At 46.3% G+C, this 22,136-nt stretch overlaps 1 protein-coding gene and 1 long non-coding RNA gene across 4 annotated transcripts in view; one reads left to right on the forward strand and one right to left on the reverse strand.

The window, feature by feature from the left end:
- The window catches only part of SLC9A8 (solute carrier family 9 member A8), a 74,628-nt gene that overhangs the window by 27,462 nt on the left and 25,030 nt on the right, over window positions 1-22,136 (forward strand). For 2 of the 3 annotated variants that reach the window (XM_020906228.2, XM_020906229.2), the window contains exons 5-9: window positions 1,129-1,212; window positions 6,533-6,634; window positions 7,735-7,769; window positions 12,709-12,852; window positions 21,519-21,657. In XM_020906228.2, the coding sequence (XP_020761887.1) occupies window positions 1,129-1,212; window positions 6,533-6,634; window positions 7,735-7,769; window positions 12,709-12,852; window positions 21,519-21,657 (504 nt within the window). The other variant, XM_020906231.2, reaches the window with a different exon arrangement.
- Window positions 14,529-21,579, reverse strand: LOC110145777 (uncharacterized). Its single transcript, XR_002316317.2, has 3 exons — window positions 20,539-21,579; window positions 18,893-18,964; window positions 14,529-14,730 (listed from the first exon to the last, which is right to left on the reverse strand). It is a non-coding gene; the product is annotated as an uncharacterized lncRNA (long non-coding RNA).

Below are 22,136 nucleotides of genomic sequence, written 5' to 3' on the forward strand. Positions count from 1 at the left end.
CCACAAATCACAGAGGTCGGCCCATTTCTTTTCACATGGCCCCAGTCTGAGTCACGAGCTTGTTATACAGGCTGTTATTTTAAGACTTAATAAGGCATTTTCTGAAGTCATCATTTGCTTCTATTTTGAGCCTTTTTCGAATGTCATTTTAAGTCTTTATGGTAACAGCCATACATTTGTAAGGATACATTTATCATTCTTTTGACTAGGGATTTTGACAAGAAATCAAACTGTCAAGATTGTAGCTTGGGAATTTTCTTTTGAAAAGGTCCTGATTTTTCAGTTTTAAGTAGACTGTATTACCTGTCCTCATTTGGGTTTGAGAACCAGCATGTATTTTCCCTCCAATCCACCACAGTTAGAGCTTCCTTCCTTCTGTTGTCCCTTCCTTCCTTCATCCCTTCCTTGCTTCCTTCTGTAGGTTTGTAAGAAGAGAGCTGTATTAATATAGAAGATGAAATTATTATTTCATCCCCCCAAATTTAGGGTAACTTTGTCCCTGAAGATAGTCATATTCTAAAAATATATTTCATACTGGTACTTAATACTTGAATCTGAAAGCTGGCAAGGGGCTCACTTTATAGCCATGTCCCAAGTTGCAGGGGCATCAGGTGAGAACTGTTTCATCACAGTCAGATTTAGGAAGATGGCATAGTTGTCTCTGATAGGCAGAGAAAAGGCAGAGCTATTTTAAACATGACTGGGGTTTACCCTCCCTCTTAAGTGGATTGTTTTAGGGCTTACCGTTACCTCTTCCCTGGAGGAATTCCAATTTGTGGACTTGTTTTTGAAAGTGTTCTATTTGAATTGAAATGTTTTCTATATTAAAATTAATTTACTTTCCTTAGTAGAATGAAGAGCCTACTGCTGTACATTTGGAAGCAGTTCATTCTGCTGCTCATTTTTCTGGTCACCTTTAAAGTAATTTGTTCTACATTTTTAAATGCAGGTTTTCTTTTGAGGCCTTTGTATGTTTGTTTGTTTGTTTTGTCACTGCTTTTGTTTGGTTTTATTATCAAGTAGTGATTTAAACATTGTATGTTTCCACTGGGCCAAGTTCCAAGAGAAGAATGACTTTGGCTCTTCACTGATATACTTATTCTGAAAATACACATTTTATGTTTACAGGAGGAAGAAATGTTTCGTCCAAATATGTTTTTCCTCCTCTTGCTTCCACCTATTATATTTGAGTCAGGATATTCGTTGCACAAGGTAAGACTTGGGCATGCAGTAGTGCTTTTGGTCTGGGTGGCTCCCTGTGTTTCCTTAAGAGCTTGGGGTGTTAATGTAGCAGCAGTGGCTCTGTGTAAACAGCCTGGGGTATGAGGTGGAAGCTGGACCATCACGCCTGCCTTGTAAAGAGGAGCAAACGATCGGTGGGCTGCTTTCATGGTTTCAGGCAGTGTGGCTTTCTAGTGTTTTCCTTAGAGAGGTACTTTGCTTAGAGATGACCAATTTAGAAATATGTATTTATTTGGCTGTGCCAGAACTTAGTTGCTGCATGCGGGATTGTCATTGAGGCACATGGGTCTTTCGTGGCGGTGCACGGGCTTCTTTCTAGTTGACTCTCAGTAGTTGCAGGACAAAGGCTTAGTTACCCCGAGGTATGTGGGCTTTTGGCTCTGAGCAGGGATCAAACCCACATCCCCTGCATTGGAAGGTGTATTTCTGTACCACTGGACCACCAGAAAAATCTCCCAAAGTGATTTTATTTTATTTTTTTTTTCCATTTCCCAAAGTGATTTTAATGGCACATGGATGTTATACTCACTCCTCTTAGAGTCAGGCTAACCCATGCTAAAAAGTCAGACTGTGTCCTGTGATGACAGGATGGGTGCCCCAGGCCTGCTGGTTCCTCCCTCTCTCCCTCCTCCGGCCCACCCACCCTTCAGAGTCTCTGCCCTCAGGCCCTTCTCTGGGCCTCAACTCCCAGCCGACTTAAGCCCCGGACCCTGTTCCTTGCCTACCTTCCCATCCCCTCCCTGGCCCTGCTTCTCCTCTCCAGACAAGAGCGCAGCCTTCCCCCAGGCTTCCAAGCTCCTTCTGGCCCATTCACTGACTCCCATGGTTGCTCGGCCCATTCTTGGCTCCCGACCCTGCAGCTCAGTATCTGGCCCCGCCTGGTTCTCTGCTTTGCTCTGACATTTCTGGTCTGTCCTCCAGCTTCCGGCTGGACGCTTTCTGCCTGGGCAGGAGCGTCTCATTTTGTGTACCCTAGGCTTTTCTTTGTGACTTCTTTTTAAATATTCGTGTATTTAAGTTTTGAAATAAGAAGGTGATTCAACTTAAAATACTAGTAGTACAACAGTTATCTTGTAAACGTGATTTTAAAACAATATGAGGGTTGGAAGGACTCAAGGTTTGGCCTGTCCATGGAGAGGAAAGAGAGCCTGGATTTTGGACCTAGAGACCTAGGTCTAGTCATGCGCTGCCCCCTGTGGGTTCCTTCTGAGTAGTGCCTGCGTGCTAGGTTGCTTCAGTCGTGTCTGACTGTGACCCTGTGGACTGTAGCCCGCCAGGCTCCTCTGTCCGTGGGATTTTCCAGGCAGGAATACTGGAGTGGGTTGCCGTTCTGGAGATCTTCTCCAGGAGATCTTCCTGGTCAGGGATCAAACCCGTGGCTCCTGTGGCTCCCACATTGTAGGTGGACTCTTTGCTGCTGAGCCATGGGAGATGTCCCCTTTTGAGTAGAGTAGAAATTAAAAATAATGACCAAAAAGATCCCCAAACCCTACCTCCTAGGTCGCGTTGAGATTTACATTAGGTGAAAGGATGTAAGCAAAGCACCACTCACCATATTAAATAATTGGTAGTGCTTCTTGTATTATCTGTTATAACCTGACTAGTTATTATTTGGAGAAGGAAATGGCAACCCAGTTCTGTATTTTTGCCTGGGAAATCCTATGGACAGAGGACCCTGGCGAGCTTCAGTCCAGGAAATCAAAAAGAATCAGAGCCTCTAGGCAATGTTGTTATTAATAAGAATTTAATAGGGGATATATTTATACATACAGCTGATTCACTTTGTTCAGCAGAAACTAACATAACATTGTAAAGCAATTATACTCCAACTAAAAATAAATAAATAATATTAATAACATAATAAACTTGAGAATTAAATTTGTCATGAGAGGTTTAGTAAAAACATACAAATTAAATCTTTAGTTTTCCTCCTGAATAGTAAAGCAAAATTAAGATGTTTAGTCCGGAGTTTTTTAGTTACCATTTTACTGTGTATTAACCCAAAGAAAAAAGGAACAAAAAATTTAGTGTTTAAAAAAATCCTATATCTTGTAACATTGACATCAGATAATTGTTAGACAAACAAGCAAAAAGGATTTCAAGATCAGTGTCTTTTACTCTTTAATTTTGTGGACAAATCTTGAAAGAACTGAGAGCTGACTATGAAAATATTTCACGACAGCACTGAAGAAAGTCGTGTACATATTGTCTTCTTTTTGGTGTGCTGCTTGGCATGAGATTTTAGTTTCCTGACCAAGGTTTGAACCTGAGCCCTTGGCAGTGAGAGCATTGAGTCCTAACCACTGAACTGGAACTCCCCAAAATGATTTTTTGACTTAAAAACATGACACTGGTTATTATATTAGCACATGTTAAGTTTTTGTCTTCTAATTTTTTCGGAGGAGGAGGAAATAAACTTATTCAAACTTTGAGGAAAATAGTTTCTTGAGAGAAAACTTCTTTGAAGATGACTTTGCAGCGGAAAATGTGACAGTTTATGTGACAGGGACTAATGTGAGTTGAAACTGTGAATTTAGAGACTTCTGTCCACTGCCTGCACTTGTCCCTAAAGAATAGGAAGTTGACTTTGTTTTATTTTAATATTGCTGTATTTGCTTGTGTAAGTTTGAGTTTGGACTAAAAATTTCCATATGATTATCATCAATTGATATGCATTAGGTAGGCAGCTATTTGGTTTCTTTGAATTATTAGTATCATATAAAGAATAGAACGTTAATTATGTCAGAGAGAAGCAGATGAATTTGCCTTATGTAGCAAAGGGAAGTTCTTATAGTGGGGTAAATTGAATTTTGGTAAATTTTCAATATTCAGATTAATATTAGCCAACTACATAAGTTATAACAGAATTAGATCCCTGTAAACAGACAAAAGTGTTGGTCACTCAGTCATGTCTGACTTTTTGCAACCGCACGGACAGTAACGTACCAGGCTCCTCTGTCCCCACGGATCATAGCCTGCCAGGCTTCTTTGTCCCCATGGACCATAGCCTGCCAGGCTTCTCTGACCATGGAATTCTCCAGGCAAGAATACTGGAGTGGGTACCCATTCCCTTTTCCAGAGGATCTTCCTGACCCAGGGATTGAACCTGGGTCTCCTGCCTTTCAGGTGGATTCTTTACCGTCTGAGCCACCAGGAAAGCACCAGGAGAAGCCCCTGATGCCGGGAAAGATTGAGGACAAGAGGAGAAGGGGTGACAGAGGATGAGATGGCTGGATGGCATCACTGACTCAATGGGCATGAATTTGAGCAAACTCCCGAAGATAGTGAAGGACAGGGAAGCCTGGGGTGCTGCGGTCCATGGGGTCACAGAGTTGGACATGACTTAGCAACTAAACACACATATATAAACAGACCAAGAGTTAGTATAATCTGTTCTTAAAAAAACAAAACAGCTCTTTGCAAAGAAAAACTCATAGATGAAAGTCTTTTGTTTAGGAAAGAACCCAATCATTATGTTTGCCTTAAGTTATTTTAAAGTTCTTTGTGTGCTAAAGATTGATATGCCAAAGTAATTGAATGTTAGATCGTGGGCAGCCAAATCAAAATTGCAAAAAATGAAGCAAAGATACTTCCTGAAGGAGATAGGTTTAATGGGCTCTAGGTGTTGAGCTAAGGACAGTCTTTTGAAGTTAGATTTAAAGTATCAGTCCAGTGGTTAAGGCTCAGTGCTTTCACTGCCTAGGGCCCGGTTCAGTACCCCGTTAGAGAACTTAAGATCCCACAAGCTGCATGATGCGGCCAAAAAAAAAAGTATCAGTTCCTTTTGTCTGTGGCTTGACAATTTCTGACTAAAAAAAAATGGGATTCCTTTCTCAGGCCCACAATCAAAGGCCATCAAGGTTCCCTGGCCTTGTCCCTAAGTAGAGTCCACAGGGTTCTAATAAACAGTCTGTTTTTCTTAAGGTTAATGGATATGTGAAAGATGTAACTACTGCTTGTACTCAGATATTTTCTCTTAAGTGCTGTCAAGTATAGATGGGAATATATTTGTCATATTTATTTCACTCTATTTCACTAATAAGAGTGCAATAAAATTGCTTAAAAGATGTGGACAGCAAAAAGGAGTTTCTGATAGTATAACCTATAACATTCACATAACCTTTACATTCTTTATAGTAATGTACCTCTTCTTAATTAATTGAAAAAATTATCATTATATAGACTTTGGGCTTTGATCAAACACGAAGCACAGTTAATTCCTTCAGTACCTGTTCTCTGGGCATCATCCATCTGATAGGCATCTGCCAGTGACTGTGTTGTACCAGAGCAGACGTGGTCATTGCCCGCCCTGAGCCTGCAGCCTAGTGGCAGGGACAGGTAGCAGTCAGGTAATGACATCAGTAAATGTCCCATTTCAGCCGCGTCAAGTGCTTCCAGGAGAAGAGGCATTGTGCATCAAGAGCATAGGCTGCAGTCTGACTTGGCAGAGGGATCAGAGAAGGCTCCCCGCAGGGAAAGTAAAAAATGTCCTGAGGCCTTTGGATGTTGAAGGTTCAGTAAGCAGAGGGGAAGGAGGAGTGGGCCAAACCCACAGAGTATGACGATGTATTTGAAGAACAAAAAGCTCCCAGTGAGACTTCCCTGGTGGCCCAGGGGCTCAGGGCCCGAGCTCCCAGTGCAGGGGCCCAGGTTCCATCCCTTGGTCGGAGAACTGGATCCCACATGCTGCAACTAAAGATCCTGCGTGCCACAGCGGAGATCAGAGATCCCGTTGGCGGCAGCTAAGACCTGGTGCAGCCAGATAAATAAATTAAAAAGGGAAAAAAAAGCTACCAGTGTGACTGGGAACCCAGAGAGCAAAGGGGATGTTGGAGACTGAAGGGATCGAACCATCCAGGCTTTGGTTACGTTTTATGTACATTTTGAGTGGAAATGGGGGTCAGAGTGAAGGCAGCACTATCAGATTTATCTTTTGCAAAGATCATTCTGGAAGCCCTTGAAGAGCAGAGGGCAAGGCCAGGGATGGTTGAAACTTATTATTAACAGAAGCTGTGCAGTAGTCCAGGGGGGAGATGTTGGCCGCTGGCAGGGGCAGTGGGGAGAAGCAGAGATGTGAGTGACGTGGGGAGGGCAGATGCCACGGGACTGGCTCTGCACTGCAGGTGGGGGTAAGGGAGGGTGTCCAGGTTTCCAGCTTGCCAACCCTGGAGGGTGATGGTGCCTTTTACAGAGATTCAAGCATGTAAGGAGGGCCGGTTGTGGTGTACGTGACTTCACTGACCAGACCAGCCTTTCTAATCATTTCTCTCATCTCTGCTCTTTCAAACAGGGTAATTTCTTTCAAAATATTGGTTCCATCACCCTATTTGCTGTTTTTGGTACAGCAATTTCCGCTTTTGTTGTAGGTGGAGGAATTTACTTTCTGGGCCAGGTAAGGAAAATATCTTTGAAAAACCTTGAAAACCTTATATTCTTAGAGCTTGTGCAGGAAAGTGGGGTAGGAACACCTGATGGGACCTGGGTTTCCAGTCAAGGTAAATACTCTCCTGCAAAGAAATCCAAAGTCAAACAGGCACAGTAAAGGCGTGCTCAAGTTGTTTCTCAGCGTCCTCGAGAAGCTTTGCTGTCTGGAATTGAGTGAATCTTTTCCATAATCCCCCAAAGTATTTGATCATATTTGCAAACCAATATTGTCTTAAGTTGGAATACCTAAAAATAAAGCAAAATATATACCATCAAGATCTTCAAATTATAACAATATCAGTTATGTTATCAGACTGAAGCAAAGTTAAATTTCTGTTTCTTTAATAAAAATTTGCATTTTAAAAATCAAGTATGGTTGTGAATGTGTTCACTCCATTCCAAGCTGTCCTGTAGAATTATCTTCCCTGGATTCTCCACCATTCCTAAAGCAGTTCCCAGTGTCATCAATTGAGTGCTTTGTATTTTGAGTTCAAATTAATTTGAATTAATTAATTCAGACCTACCTAGGAAGGTAGTATCTATGGCTTTGCCTTATGCATGTCTATTGCATGTCCCAGTTCTTTTCCAATATGGTCAGTTGTAGAAAGTTTGTCGACCCCAGTTCTACAAATGCAGTTTGAAGTTCAGGCCTTGGGGTGACTGGCAGATTTCTTTAATGTGTGTCAGATGTGTTTGCTTCTTTTGATGGCTCCGTCTGATCTTCACCTTTACCACTGCCTCGATGGCACCAGAATAAATCTGTCTGTCATGCAGCCTTCTTCATTGTTCAGCTTCCAGCATCAAAGGAGAATAAACTTTAGAGAAGAAAACTAGTTAATTTGGCTTGAGGAATGTAGCATTCTCTGTCATACTTTTGATGTATGATGATCAGATGCATGCCTAAACTAAAACTTAGGAGTTTTCTGTATTTTTCAAGTGGTTTGGGGAATGAAGATTAATGTCCTTATTAGTCTTGTAATAAAACACTAATGGACATTTTAATCTTCTTGGCTGTTCTCCAGGGGTTTTTTTTTGTGTGTGTCTGTGTTTGTGTGTTTTATTTTACAGGCTGATGTAATCTCTAAACTCAACATGACAGACAGGTAAACCTTTCATACTGCAACACCTGTGTGGCTGTACTTTCTTACTGGGGAAAGTTTTCTCCATATTGATTCCTGACTTCTCTATTGTGTCTCTTGGTTTGGCTGGTGATTTCTGCTGTAGAATCTATTCTGAATTAATGTGTATCTCCAAAATGAATCAAAACTATCTTGAAGAATGTTGAAGATCTCTAGTCAGAGAGTTGCTGACGGGAATGATTTAGTTTCAGGTTTCAAGGGAATAACTCTTGATTCATTAACTGGCTCCCTCACACACACATACACACACACTGCAGGCTACTACACATTTGTCCTTTTATTATTAGAGATCACCTGCAGCTCATTTCTAGAGCTTTTCAATGGTCATAATGGAAATTTGTCTCCTTGACAGGTTGGGATGGAGTCAGGGGTGAGGTGTCGGCCTTTGCTCTGGGATTCCCACTAAAGGGAGTGGGGAGGGGGCAGTGGAAGCAGGCAGGGCAGGGCCTCTGTTGTGGGCACCCGCCCCAGGCTGAAGCTACTCGTCGGACACTCAGAGCTGCTGTCTAGGAGCCCAATCCAGGAATTTCCATAATCGGCTTAGCAGGAAGCAACCTAGGCAGCTGTCTCTTGGGAAGGTACCAGATCTAGTGCTAAAAAAGTGCACACACAGAGTGTGACCTGGTTTCTCCTCGCCGAGACAGCCAGTGAGACTGCAACCCGTCTCTGTGTTTCTCTGCCAAGAACCCTGGGTTCTGTCCTCTGGCCCGGCTGGGGCGCTTGAACCCAGCGCTCAGCCCCGGGGGCCTTTCACTGGACCAGCGAGAGCGCTCAGCCTCTACAGCAGCACCTTGGAGCCCTTTTCGTGGGAAATGTGCCTTCCATAACATCAAGTCCAATCTCGTTTTCTCTCCAGGGACGTAGATTTCAAAGCTTTTGTTGTAAGATAGTCTCGATATATAAACACGGAGGGAAAGACGCATTCTTGTTTCACAGGGAGCAGGAAGCAGAGCAGAATTGATGGCCTGTACTTTGTAGGTGTTTTGCAACTGAAAAGAAATGCTCAAAGCTCAGTGGCTGTAAAGGCAGATATCATAGCATTCAGTCCTTCAGCCTGTCTGGGGACAGTTGGTTAGAGAGAAAAGAAATACTTGATAAATCCTTGTGACATTGAATGGGACGGGTGGATGGGATGTTCAGGAAGTGAGGAATAAAAGGATTGGCCCTTCGACTAGCAGAGTAAGATCCAGGTGGAGTTTCTATGTGGGCAGACACTTCCTTTCCTGTTAGAAAGTGACTGTCACACAGATTGTGGGGGTGGGAGGGGGTGTCCTCTGGGGAAATTAGCTCGCGGTTATAAACCACACAGCTGCAGGGCCTGGCGGAACCCTTCACAGAAGGAAGCTGGCCAGGTGTGTGTCTAGAGCTGGTGACGGTGGTGAACCAAGGAGCCCACTCTGTCTGAAGGGGACTGCCACCTCTTAGCTGCATCTAGTAATTACTATGTAGAAACATGGGCCCAGAATGACTAGATACCTAATTTTTTAATTCAAAAGAGGCCAAGTTTCTAGATTTTAATAGGGAATTTTTCCAGTTTTAAATGTTGGCAACTTAATCCAGTTTAAAACACCATGCAAAAAAAAAAAATGATAGAGTACTTTTTAAAATCATAAAAAAATAAAAATAAACCACCATGCAGGTCACGTGTGGACCTCTGCACTGTAGAAAACATGAAATTAACTTTGTTGCACAGAAGATTTTACTTTATGGGTGTTTCTACCAGAAAGCGAGTTCCCTCGTAGATGCACGCTGTATTATTTCACCACCCCAGTCCATTCTCTTTCTGTTTTGTGGACCTTCCTATCTTCGGGGATGACAGACTCAGGAAAACGCATTGTTCAGGTGAACTTCCGGCTCCTGGCCTTTGAAAGACTGGATCCTGAGGTGTGAAGTGGAGCAGCTGAGGGCAAGGTTCAGTGACCTCTTAGAGGCAGAACTCTCCATGATCCAGACAGTTCATAGTTCAGCCTTTCCATGTTCTCTGTCAGAAACACTGTGCCCTAGTTTAGATTCACAACCAAAGCCATATGTGCTCTACGGTCTGTGCCAGGTGCGACTCCCCTTACTTCTTAGGGGAATTTCAGACACCCAAGAAGGGGAGGCACTGCCTGCACACGACCACCTGGATCCCACAGTCACTGTTGAGCCAGATTTGCTGTAACACAGGTCTGGCCATCTCTCCATCCCTGTGTCCATTCATCAGTCCGCCTTCTCCTTCCCGCTGTTCGATTTCCAGGTCAGGATGCCACGGGGACTGTTGCAGAGAGCAGCAGTCAGTCCTCTTTGGTGCAGCTGAAACCCGGCACCATCTCGTTTTAGAAAAAAAAAAGCAGTTTGTTGACTCATGAAACTGAAGTGTCCCCAGCGCCACGGGCTTCCTGCACGATAGCCTCTGGGGACCCGGTGTCCGGAACCCCTGCCCTCTCTGTCGTCGCTCAGCCTTTCCCTGGTCAGCCTCACCGCGGGCGTGCTCACCCTGCTAGGCCGCACAAGAGGCTCCAGGCTCACGGTCCCCCTCACTTCATCCACCCCTGCCAGGAGGGCCAGCCGGATTCCCGGTGACCTGATAAGATGCCTGCTGACGGTCCTTTGACCAGGCTTGGGTCCCCTGCCTACTCCTCGAAGCCCACAGAACCCCGCAGCTGGAGGGTGGGGGGGGCTGGGCTCCACAAAGGAAAGCTGGAGGGCGCTCACTGGAACTGGGGCTGTGGGTGCCCCCTGAAGGATGAGGGGAGGGCCGGCCGAGCCACACAAAGTCGGTGCCCGATGCACGACCCACCCACGGCTCCCAGGTCCCCACGCCACTTGGGGATGTACTTTGTAAAATTTTTGGCTGCAACTCACTGCTTTCAGGATCTTAGTTCCCCAACCAGGGATTGAACTCGGGCCTCTGCAGTGAAATCGAGGCATCCTAACCACTGGACCACCAAGGAAGTCCCCAAGATGTAGTTTTTAGACATTCTTCTTCCTTCGAGGCCCTTTATGTTCTGTGGGCTGCAGAGCGAGGGCCTCAAGGCCAGCCGCCAGCAGCTCACAGCCTCCTGGGTTGGTGGGATTACCTCTCCCGCCCTCCCGCCTGCCTGCCTTCCCCAAATAGCAGTTCAGAGCCTGAGAACACACCCGTGACTAAAGCATGGCACCCACCGCCTGGGCGCTCAGGGTGGGGGCAAGAGGTAAAGTCACAGCTCGTAAAGTGCATGACAGTCTCTGTGGGGACAGGGCAAGTCTGAGAACTGCAGTCTGAGCTGAGACTGTCTTTCAGGGTCTGCTCCTCAGCTTGGGACCTGGAGACCATCCTCAAAGTGAGCAGGCTTTCCCGTGTGAGTGCACATTAACCCAGCTCCCAGGGCACTATCACGGAAACCAGAAGGCTGGGTTCTTGATGTATGAAGAGCTCTGTAGCTGGCCAGACAGCCAGGAGTCCCCTCCTGCCAGCCACTCCTCTCCCTGAGCTCAGAGCTGGATGAGCACGGAAGCTGCCGGGGACAGCCAGGGGACAGCACGCCCTGGTCCCAGGCCAAGTAGCCCCTCTTCCCTCCCAGAAGGGAGGGCTGGAAGCGGGTGGATGGGCCCGAGACTGTCCCCTGATGGCTCCAGGAAAACGGCGCCAGGCGTAGCCTTTTGAGGGAGTCGAAGGCTTGCAAGAACTCTTGGGGAAACAGACACATGGGTGAGAGAATAACCGTCCCAACCCCTTAGGCAGCCCCCAGGGGTGACCTGGCCTTGCCTCCTGCCCAGCCCCCGTTTCTCCGGCCACTCTGGCTCACTGCACCGCCGCCAGATCTCAGGCAGCCAAGCTTGCTCCACCTCCAAGGGGCTCACTCTGGTCACTGCCCCCAGTGCCTTGGCCTGGCCACCTGCTTTTTGTCACGTAGGCCCTTGTTTCAGCGATCCTCATCTCTTCAGAGAGGCCTTTCCTTCCCCCCCAATCTGAGGGGTCCCCACCCACACCATCCTGCCACATTATTCCCATCACCCTGACTTCTGTGTAGCACTGGCCGTTTCCTGAACTGGTCTTGGCCCCCGGGCATTGCTGTGTCCGGCGTAGCGGGTCAGAGCCCCCACTCCGAGTCAGCTGGCCTGTGTTTGCATCCTGCTTGGGCAGGGCCCTTAACCTCATCGTCCCTCAGTTTTCTCCTGTGTAAGCGGGGCAGTGTGAGGTGCAAACTGGTTTCGTACTGTTGCTGTGTGGATTATCGAGTTACTGTCTGTAAAGCGCTTAGAACAGTGCCTGGGACATGGTAAGTACCACATAAGTATTTGCTGTTATTATGGCCTCAGTGCTTGAAACAGAGTAGGCGATTAGTGCATGTGTGCTGGAGGAATTAGACCTTCGTGGTTGCTGGGCTGAGAGCACTGGCCTGGTGGGAGGCAGCCCTGGTTTTGATGTCTGCCACCCATGCCGCCCGGCCCCTGGAGCACGCTGGAAGTGCTGCGGACTTTTGGCACTTCCTCAGATGTTGCAAATCTGAGTGGAGGCTGGCGACCGTCACAGACGGTACTCTGGTGGCCTGGTGACAAGGGGCAAAGCACAGGTCAAGCCCAGGAGCACATGGGCCCTTTGGGGGCCATGGCTCCAGCTGCCCTGACCAAGAAGGCTGGGATGTCCGTCATGTGTTTAAGCAGAAGCCTGCCTTCTGTCTCTGCTCAAGATGAAGGCTCCATTCTCACGGTGGAAAACCAGGCCACTGCTCACAGCTCCTTGTGGAGTGGACCTTTCACTGCTCCACCCACAGTGTCGATCAGCAGGTACTTTAAATGGAAGACTAGACACCATCTTCTGTAGCTCCTTCAGCTGCACTGTGTCCCGCTTTGTTACACTGAATAGGCTGACTTTGTTTTACCCTGTGGACCAGGGGTTAAAGCATTACAGAGTTGCCCCTTCCTTTTCTCTTCTCCACAGTTTTGCATTTGGCTCCCTGATTTCTGCCGTTGATCCAGTAGCCACTATTGCTATTTTCAACGCCCTTCATGTGGACCCAGTGCTCAACATGCTGGTGTTTGGAGAGAGCATTCTCAATGACGCAGTCTCCATTGTCCTGACCAAGTAAGTGTGCTTTCTTCAAGCCGCTGAACTAAAGTGCCTCATGTCGGAGGCAGATAGCTCCATACAGCTGCATGTACAGCTGCTGGTCCTGTGGCTGATTGGTTCACTGCTTCTCCATCCTTCTGTCCTGACAAACCTTCCTGTGCCCCAGGACTATTGTCAAGGCCCAGGGTGATTAGAGGAGAATCCGCCCTGTAGGACCTACCTCTTAGCAGTGCTTTTATTTATTTGTTTAGACCTTGCCACATAGCATAGGGGATCTTAGCTCCCCGACCAGGGGTTGAACCCATGCCTTCTGCATTGAAAGCAGAGTCTGAACCACTGGACCACCAGGCAGGTCCTTAGCAGTGCTTTTATTTATTTATTTTTTTTTTTTTTTTCTTAGCAGTGCTTTTAAATTAAGCCCAACTTGTCATCTGCATCACCGGGGTGCTTATTAAATGTCACATTCCCAGGCGACACCCTCGGAGCTCCTGATTCAGTAGGTCTGGGATGAGTCCCCAGAGGACAGCTGAGCAGCCAGTTGAGGGATCAGTATTTGGACAGGATTATTCCAGATGAAAACAGTCAGCAGTGGCCTTGTTCTTCCACTGTGAGCCGGTGCAGGGCGCCGGCTTTTCGCCACTATAAGATAAGGTAATGATACTGATGGACATCCTGCCTTAAACTGCTCTAGTGTGAAGGCTGCTTTGGAAGCTGTGGGGTGTTTTCAGTTGTTCATTGGTATTACTGCCTGTGTTGATAGTAGCTGTGAAGGTGAGTCATGAAATGTCAGGAAGTCTCTGTGGCTACTTCCCTGGTGGTCCAGTGGCTAAGACTCCTTGCTTCCAAGGCAGGGGGCCTGGGTTCAATCCCTGGTCAAGGGAACTAGATCCCGCATGCAATAACTAAAGATTCTGGATGCCGCACCTAAGACCCAGCACAGCCAAATAAATAATAATAAATATTTTTTTTTAAAGTCACTGGGCAAAGGGTCTGAGTTCATCTCGTGCATTTATTGGATGCGGGGCTGTTTCCTTGCCCTAGCACTCGGCAGCTGTGGTGTTTGTTAACAGGTATGGCTAGGAGAGCCCGACAGTTCTACCAAAACCCAGAGAAGGTGCAGACAGTCAAAACTGCTGGAGAAGAGAGCCCTGTGCAGGGCATCAGAGATGAGCCAAGAGGATTTTAGGGGCCGCTGTGTATCCTGTTAAAGATCAGTTTCTCCTTTTTCTGAGTTTGGACTTCCTTTCTTTGTTGTGGGATTCCTTGCAAAGCATAACCACTCAGTGGTTTTCTTAAAAGCCTCATTATAGACTACATTCACAATTCTTGTGTTGGAATAAAAGGATATTTTTATAGTGGGAAGAGCCCAGATCCTGGAGTCAGACTGACCTGGGTTCAAGTCCCAGTGATGGCTACTCATAGCTGTTTGACCCTGAGTCAGCTCTTTGACCGCTTTGAGCCACTGGTGTCTCAACATTAAAGTAAGGGTGATAATGCCTCAGCCTAGGGTTCAAGTTGAGGATTGACTAGGTAAATACACTATGTGAAAAGCATCTGCCATTAGGGGACTTCCCTGGTGTTCCAGTGGTTAAGAGCCTGCCTTCCAATGCAGGGGATGTGGGTTTGATTCCTGATTGGGGAACTAAGATCCCACATGACACAAGATAACAAAGCTTACGTGCCCACACACCACAGCTCGAGAGAAGCTAAGACCCAATACAGCCACAAATAAATAAACGTTTTTTAAAAACAGAAGCATCTGCCATCAGTTCACGTGAGATCCTTTCATCTTCTGCCTTTGTCCCCCAGCTGTTGTTTCTTGTCTGTTTTTGTCCTCCTTTTGCAGGAAGAACTTACCAAATGTTGTTTAATTGAAAGAGGGGCTCACCAGACCTTAAACAAAACAGAAATACATGTATATATTCTAAAATAATACATATATTCTGCATATAAAATTTAGAAAACTCCAAAAGGAAAAAGAAAAAAAAAGAAAACAATACATGCATTGTAACTCCCAAGAGATAATTACAGTTAACAGTTTGGTAGATGTATCAGTTCATTTCAGTCTCTCAGTAGTGTCCAACTCTTTGCGACCCCATGAACCGCAGCACGCCAGGCTTCTCTGTCCATCACCAACTGCCGGAGTCTACCCAAACCCATGTCCATTGAGTCGGTGATGCCATCCAACCATCTCATCCTCTGTCGTCCCCTTCTCCTCCTGCCCTCAATCTTTCCCAGCATCAGGTCTTTTTAAATTGTGTTCTATTTAGATGGCTATATACTGTATTGTAATGTTTCCATTAAACAGAGTCGATAAAATAGTCTTCTATAACATCATTTTACCAGTTGTAGAGTGTTCCTTCTATGGATTTACCACGATCTCTTTGACCAGTTCCCTATTATTGGCTTTTTTAACGTTTAGCTTAAAACTTTTTATAGCTTTGTTAGGAGATTATCATATACCATGCTGTGAGACCTTTAAAAAATAACCTGATGGCAATAATTTTTTTTTAAGATCTGCTTTGAAAACTGCTTAGCTTTCTGGTCTTTACTTTTATCTTGAGTCCTGGCTGTGCATTTGAATATTTGTGATAAAGAGTTTTGCCAAAGGACTTCCCTGCTGGTCCAGTAGATAAGGATCTGCCTTTCAGTGCAGGACACGTGGGTTCGACCCCTGGCCAGGGAACCAAGATCCCATATACTCAGGAGCACACGCACTGCAGCAAGGAGCCCGTGTGCCGCAGCTAAGACCCGACGCAGCCATGAATGAATAATTAAAAAAAAAAAGTTGCCTGAATTGGAGGTGACAGCATGAGTTATTTTTATAGATTAGGAGCTAAACTCAACTAATTTGTCTCTGATTTATTTTTTTCCTAAATCTCTCGAGGTAGAATCTTAGTTCTGAGCTTTTCCAGGTCTCTTTGCCACAAAAAAAGGCCAAAGCTTAGGAGATACTTTCTTTTTTAAAATGAGAAAGGAGAGAGTCACTGTAACTAGCCACACATTCTTTCTGGAAAAGTACTTTTGAAGGCCAGGATCACCTCTGATGACAGTTCCCAGAATTGGATCAGTGGGCCACATGCATAGGTCGTTTCCAGCTTCACCTCCTCTGATGCTGGTGCACAGGTTGGGGCAGGAGTCACTGACCTGCATCAGTCTCTCTGACTGTGAGCCCACTGGCATTTTCAGGTAGAGGAGGGAGGTAGGGGAGAGGGGGCGTGGCAGGCCTGCCTTGTGTCTGCTTGTAGGAGGGAGGTGTTGTCAGCTTCCCTTGGTTACAAGGAAGAATCACATCCTCCTATTTGCAGAAGAACTTACCAAATGTTGTTATGAAGAGGGCTCACCAGACCTTAAAAAAACGAAATACATGTTATATTCTAAAATATACTATTTCTGCATATAATTAAAATCCAAAGGAAAGAAAAAAAAGAAACAATACTCTTGTACCTCCCAAGGATAATTACAGTTAACAGTTTGTAATGTATCATTCATTTCATCTTCATGTGCCAACCTTGCGACCATGAACCGCGCACCAGCTTCTCTGTCCATCACCAACTGCCGGAGTCTACCCAAACCTGCCATTGAGTCGGAGCCCCAACCATCTCATCCTCTGTGATCCCCTTCTCCTCATGCCTCAAACTTTCCCAGCATCAGGTCCTTTTAATGTTTCCTATTAGATGCTATAACTGATTGTAATTTCCATAAACAGTATTCGATAAAAGTCTCTATAACATCATTTACAGCTTATAGAGTGTTCCTTCTATGGATACCACATCTCTTTGACCATTCCCTATTATGGCCTTTTTTAAGTTTAGCTTAAATTTAAGTGTTAGGAGATATCATTGACATGCTGTAGGACCTTTAAAAATAACCTGATGGCAATAATTTTTAGATTGCTTGAAATGCCTAGCTTCGGCTTTACTTTACTGATCCTGCTGTGCATTGAATACTTTGATAATTTGCAAGACTCCCTTGGTCCAGTAGATTAAGATCTCAGCCTTTCATGTGCAGACACGTGGGTTCGACCCCTGGCCAGGAACCAAATCCATATACTCAGACCCACCATGCAGCAAGACCCGTGCCGCACTAAACCCAACGCAAGCCATGACATGATATCTAAAAAAAAAAAGTGCTTTGAGGTACATCAGAGTTTTTTGAAGATTAGGAGCTAAACTCAACTATTTGTCTCTGATTATTTTTCCTCAATCTCTCGAGGTAGAACTCTTATTTGAGCTTTCACCCAGGATCTTTGCCCCAAAAAAAGGCCAAATCCTTAGGAGACACTGGATCTTTTGGGTTTAAATGGAATCCAATCTGAGAGTCACATAGTACTAGCACAAAGTCTCCTTCTGGAAAGACTTTCATAATGCCAATCAATCAATGAGACATTTCCCAGATGGATCCAGTGCCTAATGCTAGTGTTTCCAGCTTCTGACATAGGTTGTTGCTGGGCACGAGTTGGCAGGATCACGACTGCATTCTGTCCTCGACGTGAGCACGGCATTTTCAGGTGCAGAGGAGGTGGGACGAGGAGCTTTGGGCCTGCCTTGTGTTGCTTGTAGGATAGGGAGAGTGTTGATCAGCTTCCTAGGTACAACCTCTTGTTTTTAATGTATGCTTCATAAATGACCGTTTTCAGAGTGATCTGATGATGATCCATTTATCTTTGTAACCGAAGATGTTGATGAACTACCCCCTTTTTTAAATGTTTTCACTTTCATAAATGCCAGAAAAGCTAAGTATCTCCTGTTTCCTTCATTAACCTTAATTAAATTATTTTTAGCTTTGATTTGTTGCTGTGACAGCCTATTCTTAAAATAATTGCTGTAGAAACCTTTGTTCTTTCCAGCTGCAGCTAAAGCTCATGAAATGGATCCTGAATCAGTATTATTTTTTTATTCTTTAAGGTGTGAGAAACATGGCCTGAAGAAAAATAAAATGCACAAAATCTTCAGGCCAGAAAAGATCTGAATTCTCTCTTCGTTTATCCTTAGTTCAGAAACCACTGGCCTTGGCCTGGGGTCTGCTGTTAACCATTGTTGTGACCTCACCCATTAGCCACTGTCTTTGGACCTCAGCCTCCTTTGCATGAAAAGAAAGCAGTGACACCAGCCAGCATCCTAGCTGTGGTCATGAAATGGGGTGAGGGCAGGACACTACTCATGTCATCCATGGATCCACTTGAGAGCTAGAGGTGCCGTTTGCCTTCAAAAGCACTTTCCCAATAAGAACCCTGTTGGTTCCCAGCATTCCCCTCGGTGGGGTGTTAACCCATGATCTGCTGGGAAAGAATAGGAATGGGGGTGATTGGAGTGAGTTTGGAAAACATTTATGTGAGAAAAGTTAGTTTTCTTTTTTTGCAGGACTTTTTAAAACCTTTACTATGTTATATTGTGCTATGAATCACCACAAAAGGCTGAGGTTATCTGACCAAGCCATCCTTTTATCAGAGATTATCCTGCCCTTTTTTTTTTTAACTGGCTGTACCACACAACTTGTGGGATTTTGGTTCCCTGGTCGGGGATTGAGCCCCAGGTCCTCAGCAGTGCGAGCCCGGAGTCCTGGCCACCGGGCCGCCTGGGACTTCCTGAGATGATCCTGCTTTAAAGTTATGCCAGTTTGGGGCTTCCCTGGTGGCTCAGTGGTAAAGAAAGTGCCGCCAGTGCAGGAGACCCGGGTTCAATCCGTGGTCTGGGAGGCCGTGCGCCACAGCTGTTGAGCCTGTGCTCTGGAGCCCGGGAGCCACAACTGCTGAAGCCTGTGAGCCCAGAGCCTGTGTCCGCACTGAGCAGCCCCGCCCCACAGCTGGAGAGTTGCCCCAGCTTGCAGCTAGAGAAAAGCCCCACGGCAGCGAAGACCCAGCACAGCGAAAAAGAAACACCTCCACCCCCCCCCCCCAAAAACGTTATACCAACTCAGGACTTCCCTGGGCGTCCAGGGGTCAGGAATCCACCTGCCAGTGCAGAGGATGCAGGTTCGATCCCTGGTCCGGGAAGATCTCCCATGCTGCGGGGCAACTCAAGCCCGTGCACCACAGCTACTGAGGCCCACTTACCCTAGAGCCCGGGCTCTGCAACAGGAGCAGCCACCACAGTGAGGAGCCCGCCGCCACGCTAGGGAGGAGTCCCTGCTCGCACGGCCAGAAACAAATAAAAAGAAAAAACAGCTCTTAAATTAACCATACCAGTTCATGAAGCACTGATGAATGAGGCCAAATGTTACTCTAGACAAGTCTTTGTTTTGTTCACTGCTTCAGCAAAAGTTTGTTGAGTGTGTGCTGGGCTCTGCGCTAGGGCCTGGACATACGGCAGTGAGTAAGGTGGGCACAGGCGTGGTCCTCATGGATGATTCACTAGTTCGGCGTGCTGTGGAGGGCACATTAGGCACCAGGAGAGCCTATAAGTGGGCCGGCCTGTGGGGAGGCAGATGTCCCTGAGGGAGGGTCACTGACCCTGGGTTCTGAGAACAAACCAGAGTCACCTGGAGCCCGGGAAGAATGGCTGTGACCTGCAGGGAGGTGCCGGTGGCAGTGGGGCCCGGCCTGAGTAGGAGGAGGTGAGGTCAGAGGTGTGGTGGGCAGGATCAGGGCCAGACTGGGTTTCCTCTTAAAAGCAGCGGGAGACTGAGGATGGGTTTTGATCGGGCCAGCAACCTGATTGGGGCTTCCCAGGTGGCTCAGCAGGAAGGAATCCCCCTGCAGTGCAAGAGACCTGGGTTCGATCCCTGGGTCAGGAAGATCCCCTGGAGAAGAGAATGGCAATCACTTCAGTGTTCTTGCCTGGAATCCCACGGACAGAGACTAGCCTGGTGGGCCACAGGCTACAGTCCTTGGGGTCGCAAAGAAGGGACATGACTGGATGACTAACACACAGTAACCTGATCAGATGTGCATTTTCAAGGGATAATTCAGGCCCCTGAGTGTTGGGTTCTCCTAGAAAGAGCAGGATGTTTATGTGCAAGGATCAGAGAGGCAGAAGCCCTGGACTGGAGGAGGATGGCAGAGGGAGGGAGGGAAGTGGATGGATTTGAGAGAAGGTGTAATCAGCAGGAGGAAGATACTTAAAAGGAATAAACATTTTAATGGTAAAACAGTTTTACCTTTGGGGATGAAACCAACATTTGAATGTAATGACTGCTGACATTTTTCTTTGCTGTCTAGTAGTGAAGGGGAAGTCCTTTCCATTCTTCCTGCTAACCCCTTCCAGGCCCCACTCTGGGCCTTACCCACAGACATGTCTTCTTGAGGCGGCTCCATTCTACCTGGCTTCATGCCACAGCCTCAGTTTCAGGTTTGTACCTCACAGGAGCTCCACTCCCCCACCCCCACTCCATCCTGAAAACGCTCCTGTGACCCCTCCGGGCCTTCCGGATAAAAGACCAGCTCCTTAGCTGGGCTCGATCCCTGGATCGGGAAGATTCCCCTGGAGGAGGTCATAGCAACGCACTCGAGTGTTCTTGCCTGGAGAATCCCATGGACAGAGGAGCCCGACGGGCTGCAGTCCTCGGGGCCGCAGAATCGGACACAGCTGAGCGACTAGGCACAGCACCTGCATGCTGCTGGTGCCTGGAGGCTCCCTGCCTCCTCACGCGCTCTTCCCCCTGCCCTGAGTGCGTTCCCTCATTTCTTCACCTCGCTAACTCTTCTTTAGCCTAAGTCGAAACCTAGCCCTTGTGTCATAGAGAACCTGCTCCGGCCCCCACCTGTCTGAGTCAGGCGCCGCCGTGTGTCTCCTCTGCTCTCTCCTGACGTTGACTGAAGATGATGCCCAGCCTGAGAGCTGCGAGTTCAGTTTTATTTGGAGCAAAATGAGGACTGCAGCCCAGGAGACGGCACCTCAGCCAGCTCTGAGAAACTGCTCCAAAGAGGCAGTGGAGGGGAAAAATCTCAAAAAAGAGGCACTGGGGGAAGGTCAGCTTATATGATTTTGGTGAAAGGAGCATTCAGTGCAGTCGAGCACTCACTTGACAAAAGGTTTTCTGCTAGTCACGAGGAGCTGATGTCATCATGAAGGGATTTAGTGCTCCAGATACGAGGAGATGCAAGGATTGGGATCATGAAATCAGTTCCTGAAAATAACTATCTGAAGACCTGTTCCACCAGTTTCCCTGGAGCACAAAGTGCCTCATTCTCCACCCTGAAGTCCCTGCAGGGGGTGTGTGTTGCGGGTCAGCAGTGCAGGGTTCCGTCTGCACAGAGGCAGATGGCAAATGCCCTTGGCAAGCGCCCGTTTGTCGTTGACATGAGATGGTCCTAGCTCCGTCTTTGTGTGCATGTATCGGTGTCTCTTATTTTTGGCTTCGCTGGGTGTTAGTTTGTCTCATGGGATCTTTCTTGCGGCATGAGAACTCTTAGTTGAATGTAGTTCCCTGACCAGGGATGAAACCCGGGTCCCCTGCATTGGGAGCTTGGAATCTTGGCCACTGGTCCACCAGGGACGTGCCCCCATCTGTTTTTCTCCTTTATTAGACTACTTGACTCCCTAAGGGCAGGGACCTGCTCTTACCTCTGGACCCCCAGAAACTAACACAGTGCCTGGAACAAAGTAGATGAACAAATGTTTGGCTAACAGGTTGAAGGATGGAATGAATGAATGAGAGATTAAGCAAGAAGTTAAGTTTTGAGTCCTAAGTTAATTTCTAATAACTTTGTCTATAACATTTTAACTTCTTTTATTTCCTAGCACAGCTGAAGGTTTAACAAGAAAAAATATGTCAGATGTCAGTGGGTGGCAGACGTTTTTACAAGCCCTTGGCTACTTCCTCAAAATGTTCTTTGGCTCTGCGGCACTTGGCACCCTCACTGGCTTAATATCTGCATTGATATCCTTTTAATATGATGAACACACGTGGCCAGGAAGGTTATTCCTAATTACATCCATCTCTTGTCATTTTCTCCAGTTCCTTAAGAGGACCAATTGTAGACTAAAGTCATATTTAATGAGTGTTTTTATGCTTAGTTTTGGTTTGAAGAGCACTTTAAACTCAAGGATTTTAAAATTTAACACGTGAAATGTAGCATGTCACTTTTCAGAGCTTAAAAAAACATGTACATGGTTGAATATCAAATCTGATTTTGGGGTCTCCTCAGTTCCCAGGGTATGAAAACTGCATTCAGATGAATTTTATTTTCCACCATCTCACTTTTCACATTAAGAAAATCGGAAATTAATTTTCTCTGAAAATGTCAAATTGAGACGATCTCTACCCCACTGAAAGTATTTATCTGGATGAACCAGGAAAGAGACTTTCAAAATGAGCTCTATCTAAGTTATTCGCACTGATTTTGTGGCTTAACAATC

The sequence above is a fragment of the Odocoileus virginianus genome, chromosome 9 (genome assembly GCF_023699985.2).
Source record: "Odocoileus virginianus isolate 20LAN1187 ecotype Illinois chromosome 9, Ovbor_1.2, whole genome shotgun sequence".
Taxonomy (NCBI): Eukaryota; Metazoa; Chordata; class Mammalia; order Artiodactyla; family Cervidae; genus Odocoileus; species Odocoileus virginianus.